Consider the following 14186-nt stretch of genomic DNA (forward strand, 5'->3'; position numbering starts at 1 on the left):
TGTACGCCACAGACTACCCAGCGGAAACACCGATTGTCACGGCAGTCACTCGTAGCCGAGTACGCCGAGTCAGTTTGAGGACGAGCTGGATGAAGACTCGGCTAGAGCAAGAGGAAGAAGTCAGGATCATGAAGCCATGTCTACCAATCCTGGAGAATCCGCGTTTGAAAGCAGTGGAGATGAATTCGAACAAGTCAGCGGGGCGTCGACTAGGCGGATTAACCACACGACCCCGAATGTCGAAACAGGGTCGCAGATGGAGTCAGCCCAGACAGCTCAGAATGCCAACGATATTGATCCAGTGACGGTACAGACTGAGCGGAGACGACGAATCGCGAAGGCACAAGATGAAGAACTCAGGTGGGCCGATCTGAAGGCGTACCTGAGAGGTGAATTGTAGGACCTTACACACCGTCGAGCTCAGAATGCCGGCAAAGTCGCAGAGGTCTTTGTACTCAGCGAAGACAGCCTGTTATACCGCCGAGATGAAGCCCGCCGACTAGGCGAACTCGGCGAACCGAACCTCTCATTGAGATTGGTGATTCCGTCAACCATGGTCGACGAAATACTTCATAACTGCCACAACTCGATCGGAGGAGGGCATCAAAGCATCGTCAGAACGTATCACCGAGTCAAAGCCGACTACTACTGGATTGGTCTTTACACCGACGTGGTGAAACATGTTAGGGCCTGCGAGGACTGCAATACTAGTAAGAGCAAGCCACAGTTGAGAGGTTATTCGCCGGGAAATGTGGTGTCAGACCATCCATTCCAAGTCGTGTCAATGGATTTCGTGATTCCCTTTCCTCGAGCTCAGCGGGGCAATACTGCACTGCTGCTGTTCCAGGACCACTTCACGGGGTTCGTTATCGCTAAGGCTATGATTGACACCGGAGCACTCGAAGTGGGCCAAGGTATTTGAGGAATGCGTCTTCAGGCAGTTCGGGGCTCCGTCTCTGATACGGCACGACCGAGATCCAAGGGTTTATGAGTGAAGTGTTCCAAAAGTTCTCCGAGATGATGCAGTCGAGATCAAGAGCTACGCTGAGTTACCGACCACAAGCTAACGGTCAACAAGAGAGGTCAGTCAAGACAATGGTTCAGACTATACGGGTCTACGTAGAAGACCCACTTCAAGCCGACTGGGATGACATCGCCGAGAAGATGGTACACGCTATCAACAGCTCAAGAGATTCGACTCGGCGAGAAACCCCTTTCTATCTGGTGCATGGTTGGGACGCCAAGTCTACACTCAAGGCTATGACGAGTTCAATACGACATGGACAGGGACGCCCAGTCAACTCGGCGGACGCAGTCGAGTGGCGCCGAGAAGCGAACAGACAACGAGAAGTGGCACTTCGATTAGCAGCTGAGTTCCAAGTGCGAGAGAACGCACGACGAGCTCGAGAGCACAACGAAGCGTTGAGCAAGAAGGAGAAAAGATCCATTCCCAACACAGCAGATGACGAAGATGAAGTTGCAGAACCAGGCGATGAAACCACCAAATCCTTGTTCAAAGAAGGAGATCAAGTCTGGTTGTTTATGGAGCGAGTCAAGTCGGGCCTGACCAAGAAGTTAGCCCACCGATGGCATGGACCATTCAGGGTGAAGAAGAAGGTGGAAGAATTCGCCTATGAATTGGAGTTACCCGACAAGAGTGGATATAGGTTCTACCCAGTGGTCCATGTATCACGTCTGAAGGCAGTCACCGAACTCGGCGAAAGACCAAAGACGAGGCTAATCGCCGACCTCGAAGAGACTCAGCGATTTGACTTTGATGAAGAATTACTGCCTGAAGACAGCTGGGAATCAGACACAAGTACAAACCAGTATGAAGTCGAAGCAATTCTCGACGATGAGCTACCATTATTTACAAGTACGTCACGATCACAACGGAAGTTTAAAGTTAAGTGGGTCGGCTACGATGAGCCTACTTGGGAACCACTGTCGAATTTGTCATGTGGGGGTCTCCTGTTTGACTATCTACGACAGAAGAAGCGCGAAAACCGTCTGCAAATGGTGCAAGTTGCAGATGAGGATTAACAGCTATTGCACCAAAAGTTACACCAACTCAGCGGACGACACAGGCCGAGTTGAGACGGAATGCTACTGTGTCGAAACTACATATACTGAATAATTACGAAACGAAGTCCTGAACGATACCTACGGGACGCTAAGTCAAAGGAAGAAAACTAAAAAGTCGGCGATCCGGATTCCATGTGAGTTGAACCCGACGGAGACAACGGGGAAGAGCTCAGCGGACTCGACGATTGGGGGCGTGGCGTCGTAGCAGACGTCATCCCTTGGGAACTTGCGGAAGGAGATGCAACATTCGCAGCCGTGGCAAGAAGTATCATCGCCGAGCTAGCCAACGAAGCTGACGCCGAACCAGGTGCCTCAGGACCCGACGCGGCGGAAGTGGGCTGAGGATCCGTTCCACTGGGGAGTGGGGTGCCGAACGGAGACATACTCGGAGACGCGCCTCGGAGATTGGGAGAACCCAACCCATCGTCCGCCGAGTCGTCATCAGACGCACCCTCGCCATCTGATCCGAGCTCACCGATCGAAGACCCAGTGAAGATATGGATGCCTTGACGATTCAGCCGAGTTGGAGCACCCGGGGCATAGACAGGAGGCGCTTGTTCAGCAAGATCGAAATCTTCTTCAATTGCGTCGTCAACAACCTGAGGATCCATACCGCGCGGAGCGAAAACCAAGAAGTCCACGTTCCAAACGCGGAAGCAAGTATTGTACGGATGGACCGCCGGGTCAGTAAGCCACCAAGCTCGCCAGGGCTCGGCTAGATCCACATCGTGAGCACACTGGACCCAGTCTCTCCCGGAAGGAACCCACGAAAGGTTAACGGGAGAGTAATGGGGGACGGACGGATCAAAATAAACCTCTGCGTCCACCAGTGGAGCAGGTTCATCGCCGAGCTTCTGAGTGACCGCCGAGTAAAGCTGGTCGTAGACAGCAACAACCAAAGATCGCAAGGTGTCACTACGACGTTTGCGCTCGCGCTTGTACACCAGCCACAGTTCGTATACCTCAGCAAGCTGGGCGGGCGTGGCAGCCGGGTTGACGTCAGGATGGAGACCCATTAACACACTCGACTCGACAATCCAATGACGACGCTCATAGAGAGCTACGAAGTAACGAGTCATTTGGCCATCTGTCTGGATGGGCCTCCCCGCCGAGTCCAAGGGAATGTCGCCACGAAGCTTCACCCACATATCTCCAAGAACTTGCATCAAAGTTCGAGGCCGGGTTTGAGAAGCCAAACATCGCGGAGCTTCCTCCAGTATCGACGGAGAAAAGAAGAAAGGAAGCTCAGGGAGCATCCGCCGAAGACGCTGACAAGGATGGCTCGGGTCGAAAACGGCCATGAAAGCTCGAATGCCGTCAAGAGAACACGGCGTAGGTGAAACACGACTCTTGCCCCCTACGAGCTCCATCTGCACCCCTCCGCTCAGTGTATCCAATAATGCATTCCAACAACGAGTTGAGCCGAAATGCATGAATGGTACCTCGCGGAGTTGAGCCATGTGAAGAGTCAGGCGGCAATCCTTGGACACCGCTTGCGAGGCCCGAGTCCGCAACGTCGCCAGCGGGAGTGTAAGAGCGCTGGGAAGTGCGACCACAGCCGGACGTGAAGCAGTCGAGCTCGGCTGAGAGAGAATCGATATAACCGGGGCCTACTCGGCGAAGGAGCAGCCGGAATGGACTGAGCCGGAGCTGGATCAGGAGTCGACGGAAGCTGCCGATGCTTGTGGTGTCGGTGCGTCTTGTGATGCTTCTTGTGCTTCTTGTGCTTCTTGGATCGCTTCGACCGATGACCGGTAGGACTCGACGAGGTACGACGTTTGCGATGCTGCTGCTTCCCCGAAGCCGGCGCAGAGGCAGAACTCGTCCCGTCACCAGAATTCTTCGATGAAGGCCGCGAAGAGTGGCGATCACTCGGCGGCAAGGACTCATCGCTCATCTCGTCGTCAGAACCGAAGATCGCCGCATGAATAATTCTCGCTTGGGCAGAACGACGAGCATCTGCGGTCGCTGAGTCGGAACCTGAAGGACTGCCAGCCGAGTTCTCTAATAAGGAAACGGGATCCAAGAGCGACCCGGCGGCAGGATTCGTCGAGCCGGTGGACGGTACAGAACCATCACCAGGCCCTAACACCTCGTCGTCAGACGCGTCGAGATCCTCAAGGTCACAGTGCGGGCGGTCGCAGCAGATCTCCGGATAGGGCGCCCAGATGGGGACGTCAACACGGCCGTGGTCATAGGGAGAGACGGTCTGAGGACACTCACGGCCGGAGTCACTAAGTCAGTCGGCGTGGTGGATACGCTCAGACCCCGAGAGGGCGACTGAGAGCGTCCAACCACCGTTAGCACGACGCTGAGTGGTGCGCTCGACTGGGGCAACCCAGCGGAGATGGGCGAAGTCGAGCCTGGGGCACACACGCTCGTAGCCGGGACAGGCAGTGAAGCCACGACATCGGATGAAGATATCGGCGGTAGGCGAGTAGCCGCGACTGACGAAGTCACCGGAGGACCAGAAGACGAAGAACCCGCCGAAGTCGTCGAAGCAACTGCAGGAACGGTGTCGGCGGGCGGCTCAGGCAACTCAAACTCAAACTCAGCTTCGCTCGAAGCGTCATCGTCGTCTTCAGAGCGAGCAGAGACAGCGGGCTGAGTAGCAGAACTCAGCTGAAGGTGACGAACCTTCTTCCGCCGAGTCCGACGACGGGACTTTCCAGAGCGAGGCCTTCCTCCATCGGATATAGTAGCTTGAGGTGAACTTGAGTGCAAAAGGGTACTGATAGCCTCGTGTCCATCCTCTCCGGGGAGTGGACAAGCGTACGGTTGAGGCGGATGCGGCGCCGGTGCACGATGACGAGGACCTGCAGCAGTGGGAGACTTGGGGTTGGCATAACGCCGAAGCCGCTGAGTCGAGGTCAAGTTTGCCAAAGGCGTACGGTGAAGCTGAGCAAGGGTCGGCTCAGCCTGGGTTGTTACCGCCGCTGAGCTGACTGGAGCCGCAGCCGAGTCTGCCAATGAAGTCGCCGAAGACGCTTGACTAGCTGAGGGAACCACACTAGGACCAATAATGGAACTCGCCACTGGAGCATCTCGGCGAGGATGGACAATCAACTCCAACCGCCGAGTTTCACCAGCGGGGATGTTGAGAACCTCAGGAAAGCGAGACTCCAAGACACGACACAGCCGGGCGTTGAGGAGAAGGTCGGACGGATCAAGCCCAGGAACTTGCAAGCCACCGCCAGCAGCAGCAGCCATGTGAGGATCGTGCATCGGAATAATACCATTCCGACGGATGAGCCGCTTCTGTCGCAAGATCACAGCCCGCTGCTCAGCGATCACCGACTGAGCGTGCCGCAAGGGTTGAGTACCGGTGGAACTGTACAGCCGCACCGACTCCTGCAGCTGTTCGAAGTGCTTGGAAGCAATGCCCTGAAGAGTGACGAACGCCGCATCCCTCTCAGAAATGAATCGGAGAAGGACGTCGATCTCGGCGTCCCGATCCAAGACTTGCTGATGGTGGAGCTGGGCCTGACCCAACGCAGCGTCAACCTTGCTCTGCTCAGCTGCGAGGGCCCGAGCAAGTTTTGCCTCACTCAGAGCTACAGCCTTTCGCAGCGACGCGAGGAGATTAGCCGATTGCGTGGCAGCAGCCTCCAATCGAGACACTTGCTGTTGAGCCGACGAGAGCTGAGTTGACAAGTCGACATTGCTGAGAGCAAGCGAGTCCAGTCGCCGAGTCAGTGCGCGGTTCTCCTCCTGAACAGCTTGATTGTCAGCTTAAAGATCGCCGATGATCTTTGGATAATCAAGAGCGGCGTAGTTGCCTTTCAAGATATCCAACAGTTCCCCCGCGGAAGCAGCATGCAAAATCGCTCGCCGCTGCACGGGATCGGAGGGCTCCACGGAACGAGTAAATCCGTAAGCCATGAGCCTCGCCAAGGAGGTCAATTCTTCTCGGCGATCATGCCCTTGCTCGTTAATCCTAGCCATAAGGGAGTCAAGACTCACTGGAGCAGCCGAGCTTGGCTGATTGGTTGCGCCCGAAGTGGTGTCGCCCGGCAAGCTCGGTGGACCAGGAAGGCGCACGCGAGAAGACTCTGCCGACTCCGCGTCAGACTCATGGGAAGTTGTCAGGTCAACCAGCCCAGCTTCATGCCGGTCGCTGACCCCACGAGTACCGACGGGTCGAGGAATCGACTCAGCTGGCACGCCTTCACCTCGACGAGGAGTTGGAGAAGAAGGATGGTGCCACGGGTTGTGCTGGAACAACATGCGAAGAGTAAGGAGCTGCCAAGTGAGTGACAGCGGAAGCAACGAACGTACCAAAGAAGGTGGTGGGGAGCCGCGAGACGTCATCAGCCGAGTACGGACCAACGGTGGCAGAACAAAATGAAGGATTAAGACACTCACCAGCTCGGCTCGTATCATAACCGGGGCAGTTGTGGTGTAGGGATTTCCAGATTCGACCATACGCCGACCTACTTTAGGTCAAGAATCGGCTCGGTCTGATAACCCAGAGCTTAGGAGCCAAGGATCACGGTAAGTACTCGGCGATCTGTCCGGATATGCTATCCGGACAGCCGCTGAGCTCAACGGTCGCCGGAACTCAGCTGAAGGGTCGGTAGAGATCCGAAACGACTACATTTCATTAGATATTTGTATGAGAAGCATAGGATTAAATAGGGGGAGCCGAAAGGGCTCCCAGAAGATAACAGAGCAGAATTTTCCTAGTCCAAGACACGTGTACACTTTTCCGGTAAGTCCCTGCATAGGGCTGGATTATGCCTGCCGTCAATACTCGAGAGGCATAGCTTGTAGGGTATTGACTGGTAGCGCCAAGAGATTAGGTCGGTCCGGGTAGGACAAAGTCTCGCTACGCGCGAAAGAAAGTCCCGCATACTCAGCGGGCCGGTACGTCGGATAGCCCGGGTGCCGTAACACTTCTAGCTGAGCTGCCTCTGCGCTCGGTGACCTGTAAAAGCGCTCGCGCGCCGTCGTCCATCCTTTGGTGGAGGGCACAGGGTTGTGAACGAGCTCAGCCGAACCAAACTCGGCGGAGCCTCGGAAGTGATCTGACTTGGTTAGTCGGAACCGGGTGGAAGCGAACCACTCGTCTGTCCCGGAAGGGCCGGACCGCGAGGGGACCACCCTCTGCGCAGGCCATACAAACCGCCGACCTAACTCGGCGATTCGTTGTGGTTTGTGTAAGGAATCCACATCTGACGATATTTGTGTGTTCTACTACACCACCAGTAGTCAGGAGAGACGTTCAGCAGCTCGACGTCCAGTAGTCTAGCGAAGATCTGCACGTCCTAACGACAGTGTCCTGAAACGTTGTCCCACAGCAGCAGGCTAGGCTCTTGCATGTTGAGCCTACCGAGGAAATTGGTAGCTAAGTAGCGCAAATTTATAGCTTTCTGTTCCGCAAAACTGTAGCGTTTCCATGCCTGTCGCTAACATGAGAGCAATACTCCTCACGGTCGACCCTGTTCTTGGTCTTGGTCAGTTATTTTTGGATCTCGTGCGGCAACTGGGTCACGCATCCAAACGAATCCCAGCTGGGATCATAAAGTCGGTCCCGAGTACCACGTCGACGTCTGCACAATGTGTCATATCCCACTTTTCAAGCTCGTACACCATCTCCCATCCGAGCGTAATATCGACGAACGCTCGCCCTGTCGCTAACACCTTGCCTTTACTGATTCCTTAAATGTCAATACGGCGTCCGTGATCGGGTTTATCTCGGAGCCTTAACTTTTTGGCGAAGGTGTCCGTGATCACATTAACGTTCGTTCCCGTGTCGAGGAGAATCCTCGTACGTCTGCCACTCACGGCGCCCTGCACCGGGGCTCTCATTCTGATCCTCCTGTCGAATTTCTTGGCCGACCACCACCCGTGTCTCTCGCCAGGGTTCAGCTTCATCATCTTGAAGTGCCCTTGGGCTCGTCTCGCGCTGCACTAAAACCACGCCGAACGAAACCTTGCTGGTGCCTCCGTCATCATAAGCACACTCCTCTCTCTCTCTCTCCAACGCTCCCACCAAGGATTATTCGCTTCTCCTTTTCATTTTGCGTCGCATTCACACTTGTTATATACTCATCAGGTCTTTTACCTTTTTTCCAAGAAAGTGAATATACAATCAGCTTCCAATGAAGGCTCGGCTAACTGTGGCGGCCCGATAGGAACCAACTTAGTTGTAGTTGGCGGACTGCCTAGTTTAAATGGCGTTCCTGAACGACGGCCTCGAGCTCTGGTGGGAGCTCCTCCTTCGTGCCTTTGGTTCGCACGAATTTGGCAAGGTCTTGGAAGTTGCGGAAGAGCTCGCATTGTCCAGCGTCGTGGGGTTGCTTGCAAAACTTGCACCGCTTGTTGCAGTAATGGGCCGAGTGACTCATCACACCGCACACAGCGCATGGTCCGTACTGTGGAAGTCGGTTGTTGCGGTTGAAGTCGTGTCGACCGCGTTGGTCCTAATTGAACTCAAGGTAACCACCTCGGCGATTTTGCTTGAAGCCACGCTCGCGATCGGGCATGTTCCCACGCGACTGACGGCTGTCTGAGCGAGCATACGTGCCTTCAGCAGCTACACAGGGCTCATTTTCATTAGCCGCGACAAGGTGTCAATCATTTTCGACCAATGAACAGTCGTCATACTCGCTTTGGTCATCGTCGTGGGTGTTTCAATCCTCATTTGATACTCGGTATCCCCTAGAGCAGCTTCACGGCCTTCTAAGTTTGCTAGTAAGTCATCCACCGAGGCTTCAATGAGCGTCACTCTCGGTTTATTGCGATAGTCGTCACGGCGACGGTCAGGTTCGCAATCACGTCGGTTGTGACGAGCATAATCATCATCTCGTACCGTCACGTTTTGCCATTCGTTCTTTGTCCTTGAGAACATCTTCGATGGTCTTTCCGAGCTCGTGGATGTCGGTGACTCGAGTGTGGTAGAGACTCTCCGCCAGCTTGTCATCATCGAACGTTGCCAGGAACTGCTGTACGTGTTCTTTCGTGTCACGACCACTCTTCTCGAAGTGTTGACGGGCGTTCCGAGCGTAACCATTCAGCCTGTTTATGTATCCGCACAGATGTTCACTACGCTCGCACTTTGCGGAGTAGTAACGGGACAGTGCCTTCTGCCTGGACTGCGAGCAGTAGTAGCATATGAGTTCGTCGTTCAACAGCTTCTATTTGCGCTTCGTCTTCTTCGAAAGTTGACGGAACCAATGGATGGCCCCGCCCCGAAGGCTTAGCTCAAATGGAATGCATCATTTGGCAGCGTCCGTGTACGCTTCAATCATTTCGTAGACGAACGCATGGAGCCACTGCATACAACTCTCGCTCTTATTACGAGAGCTTGGAGCGACATCGTCGAGGGGTACGTCTCGTTTCAAAGCCCAGCGACAATAGCAGCGAGAATCCGGATTCTCGGCAACTTGCTTAGTCGAAATTGAATTGACTGGATACTGGAGCTCTTGCGCAAGAACGGTCTAGTTGGCTTGTCTCTTAATAAGGATGGGCTTAAGCAGCTGCATCCACTCATCATTCAGCATCAGCTCCTACACGCGGTCGAAAACGCGCTTGGTGGTTGGTGTATCATCGTTGATAGGTGAGCGAGGTACATTCAACAGCGCTGGACGCTTTGCACCCGTCATCGAAGGTTCAGAACCCCCAGCCCCTTCGTCATAGTCTTCATAGTCCGGATCTGGTCCCGCAACATCGTCCAGCTCATCGGAGAGGCCCCTCGAATGAGGCCTAGTCGCCCCGCTCAGCGCTGATGATAGCGTGGTCGTCTCCGGTGTGTCGCGCGTGGCTCTGAAGTCGGCGTCTAGTCTTCGTAATCGTCATAATCCTGGGCCGATGTCCGCCTTGGTTCAAAGTTCACCGAGCGCTCGATGGCAGCTGCAAAGCGTGCAGCTCACGCCCGGACTTGAGCTCTCGCAGCGCGCTCTGCCAGACTTGGTAGGAGTAGCTGGTCCCGTCGATTGTCCTTTCGCCATTTTTCTTGTTTTCTTGTTCTTGTTCTTTTTGGCCTGATAGCTCGTAAACTGGAAGGTCATTCAACCCGTCACAATGGTCGCACTACGTTCCCGGGTCGCGGCACCAGCTGTGGTGTTGGAAATCCCATGTGAACTCTAGCTACAATCGTAGTTAGGAAGCTCTCATAACAATACGTCTGCTAGGATAGCAAACAATCGTTCGGGCGGACCTAAAGACCCCAGTTCTGCCCTTGCACCGGGACAGACTGGACTTCGTAAGCTACTCATATAGGCGAACCAGTATAAAAAAAAACACTCTACTAGCACGAGCAAATCTAATAGGTGTTATGAACCCTCGTGGTCCCACTGTATTATAGAATTTCCTTGCAAAGCACAATAAAACTACGGTATTTCTACTGCATTGTACTATTAATACAGAAGCAGCTACTGCTACTGTGGCCTACTGAGTACAGACAACGACGGTGAAACTCAACCCCCCACAAAAACTCAACCCCCCTTACAGTGCAACTTTAAACTCAAGTAAAAATGTTATTTGTAATTTTATCCAATAATATACTTTCAAATACATTGCTGGACAGCACGCCATGCTGGCGCCGTTTAAACAATCACGCTATTGCTGTTTCTGCGAAGTGATGGACGAACGTCGTCGGCAGAACAGCTACACCGTCAAGCAGAGACGGGAAGCGCTCGAGCGGGTGGCTCTGGAGGGATGTAAGCCTACCGCTCGGGCGCTTAATATTCCATTAGGTACGTTGAAGGGCTGGAGAAAGAAGGCAAAGCTGCTGTTTGAGTTTAAGGGACCTCAAACTAGCAGAACGACGAAAGGACAAGGCGCAAAGACTAAAATCACATTTGAGCACGAATTGGTCACCTTCATGAAAGACGTCCGTCGGGATGAAGAGGTAAATTTGTTTTGTTATATTATTTTTTGCAGATTCTAACGTGTATATATAGTATTTGTGTACTGGAGGCATGATCGAGTATATGAAGATGGAGCAGGGGGCTTGGCTGGAGCAGTATTTAGCCGATAAATCATCTCCTGAGCGCGCATTGAGCGCGTTGGTGCGTATGTGCCAGCGGTTTGCAGCTCGGTAAGCATCTCGTTTTCCAATATGTTGATTTAATCAAGCGTTTTAGCAATTTATCCTATTTTATTTGTGTTTTTAATCAATATTTATTGCTTACATATTTTTCTTAATGTTATAGCCATGGTTTTTCTGTTCAGAAACCGCAATTTACTAAAAAGGATGAAGATGCACTACAAGAAATCCATTTGAACTTTGCCATAGAGTTTTGGAAACAGCATTCTCACTTCCAGCAATCCGCCATATACAATGTCTACGAGACAGCAATATATTTTGACACCCCACCCCACAAGATTTGGGCCCTCAAAGGCCGTCGTGGCTCCACAATTAGAGCGTGGGAAAACATATCTACGGAATGTGTTATTAAAAGCGTTGAAAAAGCAATCCCAAAACACCCTGTCGTGATAGTGTAGAGCAAAATAGTACATGTTTGCTTTTTTACGGTGTTTGTTTATATTGTTTTTTCTACTTTTAATAAACTGTTGGGTCGGTTTAATTTTGACCAATCGCAGGTGATACCACGAAAGGGGTCGAGTTTTTTTGTCTTGTTGGCCTTTCTAAAAATGACTTGAAAAGCATGTCTACGGGCAAAGAAACACGTAATCAATGATGCTCGCATTATTACCTTGGGCGCCCTTGATTTATAAAAGCAACTGTACACTTTCTTACACGATCAGACACGGCCGATTTGTTATGAGGCACAGACTGTGCTGCACAGAACTGAGTTCTACTGTACTGTACTGTACATGTTTTATTAGTACCTAAGTACATGTTCTATAGTTTTAATACGATTCTGTCCTAACACAGCCTTGAAGTTTGATCAGTTTTCAGTGAAAACTTATCACGCCCGTGAGTCACAGGCATGGCGTGACGGGCGGCCCGTCACAATGATAGTGAGCGAAATATATGATGACGTTTGTCACCACGAATTTCGATCAGTAAAAAATACTGTAATCACTGCTTCTGGCCGTTATTTCATCACCGTTGGTGGCACCATCGTCCAGCTCATTCTTTAATTTTCTTCGCACCTCCAATTATCCAATTTCGAGCACCTACCGACTTTTTTTTTAACATGAGCGTGGTTGTGGCCTATGCCGCATTCATGAGCACGCTCGTCTTCAGCCCGCTGGCAGCCCATGACGGAATTGCTCCGGCCAAACCCGGCACCGAACCGTTTGAGCAATTCCGCCCGGTTTACCACTTCTTGGCACGTGACAACTGGATCAACGACCCTTGTGGACCGTACTACGACGAAGAGACTGACCTCTATCATCTCTTCTACCAGTACAACCCCAACTCAACTGTCTGGGGAAACGCAACATGGGGGCACGCCGTGTCAAAAGACCAAGTGACCTGGGAGGACTATCCCAATGCTCTTCGCCCGTTTGAGGATAAGTGGGACCACCTAGGTGTGTTCTCAGGAAGTGCTATGGGTAATGCGATTGATGGCAAGCGCACCGTGTTCTACACAGGAGTGACAGCGCTGCCCATCCACTGGACCAAAAAGTATCTTTTTGGCGAGCATGTCGTGTACGCCACTACAGCAGACAATGGCAAGACCTGGCAGAAGGGTAGTGAGCCTCTGATCGAACTCCCACCTAAGGGTCTGAATGTGACTGGGTGGCGCGATCCGAACGTCTTCCACTCGAAGTCGCTGGACACTTACTTCGGCTTCGATGCTACCAACGGCAGCAACTACCTACTGGTGGCTGGAGGCATCCACGACGTCGGTCCGCGTATATTTCTTTACCACGCCGAGGATTACGTGAGCTAAGAATACAAAGGCTTTTTGCTCGCCGAGGAGAAGAACACAACATTCTCCCCATACAGTGCAAGCTGGGGCTTTAACTTTGCAACCACTGTCTACCGCGAGATCCAGGATGAGGATGGTGAAGTGCACAACGTGATGCGGTTTGCTGCTGAAGGTGATCCAAATCGGTACCCGATGTGGGCCACGGGCTCGTTCTCCGGTGGCGGCTGTGGCGTGGAGGTCGACCCTGAGGCGGGTCTGTTTACTCCTCTGATGGTCGGTGTGTCGGATCGCAGTGACTGGTACGCCAACAGCATCTACACAGACAAGGACGGTAAGAATGTACTGATCGGTTGGATCACCGAGGACAACAACTTCACCACGGGACAGCCCCAGGGCTGAGACGGCATTTTGTCAGTGCCCCGCGAGGTGGGGATCACCATTGTGCGCGATATCTATGACGTCGACGAGCACCTGGTCGGCAAGGGCGACTGGATCGTGTCCGACTCAAAGGACGTATCGTGTGCCGACGGATCGACAAAGCAGAGCAAGACCATCAAGACGCTCGGTGTTAAGCCACTGAGTGACCTGCAGTTGCTCCGTAACGTAGACGCACTCGAGCAGGTGGCCAGCGTGTCCGTGAATGGATCATCGCAGGTGCTGAACTCGACGGGTGCTTCATTCGAGCTGATTGCTGAAGTTTCGGACTTTGAACGCGGCAGCAAGGTTGGCTTTGAGGTTCGCCGTAGCTCGGCTGGCGATGAGGTGACGACTATCTTTTACGACGACGCGGAGAAAAAGGTGACCATTGACCGCTCCAAGAGTTCGACAGCTGAATGCGCTGTGTTCAAGGACAACGGCGTGAAGCCGATTTCGGACTCTGTGTGGGGCTACTTGTATCAGATATGATAGGTGTAGAGTTACAGCCAATCAGAGACAGGCTCAGTTTAACATAGATTCAGTATGTAATACAAAAAGGCAGATGTAGGGCGGCCGTGGAACCTCCTAGAAGGTTCTAGAAGGTTCCATCCGCCTGAACTGCGGGGGCGGCACTTCTCGTTTCGCGCGCCCTCCCCCAAGCTAGCGTTTTCCTAAAATACTGGTAGCACTTGTTGGCCCCAGCAACCTGACCAGGAGGAGCCCTTGCCAACAATCGCCCAGCTACGCGCCGAGATCGATCGGCTGAATCAAGCGATGGCCGACCGCACGAAAGTGCCGAGCCATCTGCCCAAGTTCACGGGCAAGAGGGGGGGAGACGTCCGCGAATGGCTGATCCAGATCGAGAACGCCTGCCGCATCAACAACATATCAATT

The 14186-nt window shown here is 53.0% G+C and overlaps 1 protein-coding gene across 1 annotated transcript; it reads left to right on the forward strand.

Annotated features, from left to right (window-relative positions):
* Nucleotides 1-12194: 12194 nt before the first annotated feature.
* PITG_14243 (glycoside hydrolase, putative) lies at nucleotides 12195-13781 on the forward strand (the record flags this gene model as incomplete). The annotated part of the gene is made up of 3 exons (XM_002899289.1): nucleotides 12195-12887; nucleotides 12927-13206; nucleotides 13291-13781. The coding sequence occupies 3 exons, from the start codon at nucleotides 12195-12197 to the stop codon at nucleotides 13779-13781; spliced, it is 1464 nt and encodes a 487-aa protein (XP_002899335.1).
* Between the last annotated feature and the right edge of the window lie 405 nt (nucleotides 13782-14186).

This window comes from Phytophthora infestans, genomic scaffold, assembly GCF_000142945.1.
Source record: "Phytophthora infestans T30-4 supercont1.32 genomic scaffold, whole genome shotgun sequence".
Classification (NCBI taxonomy): Eukaryota; Oomycota; class Peronosporomycetes; order Peronosporales; family Peronosporaceae; genus Phytophthora; species Phytophthora infestans.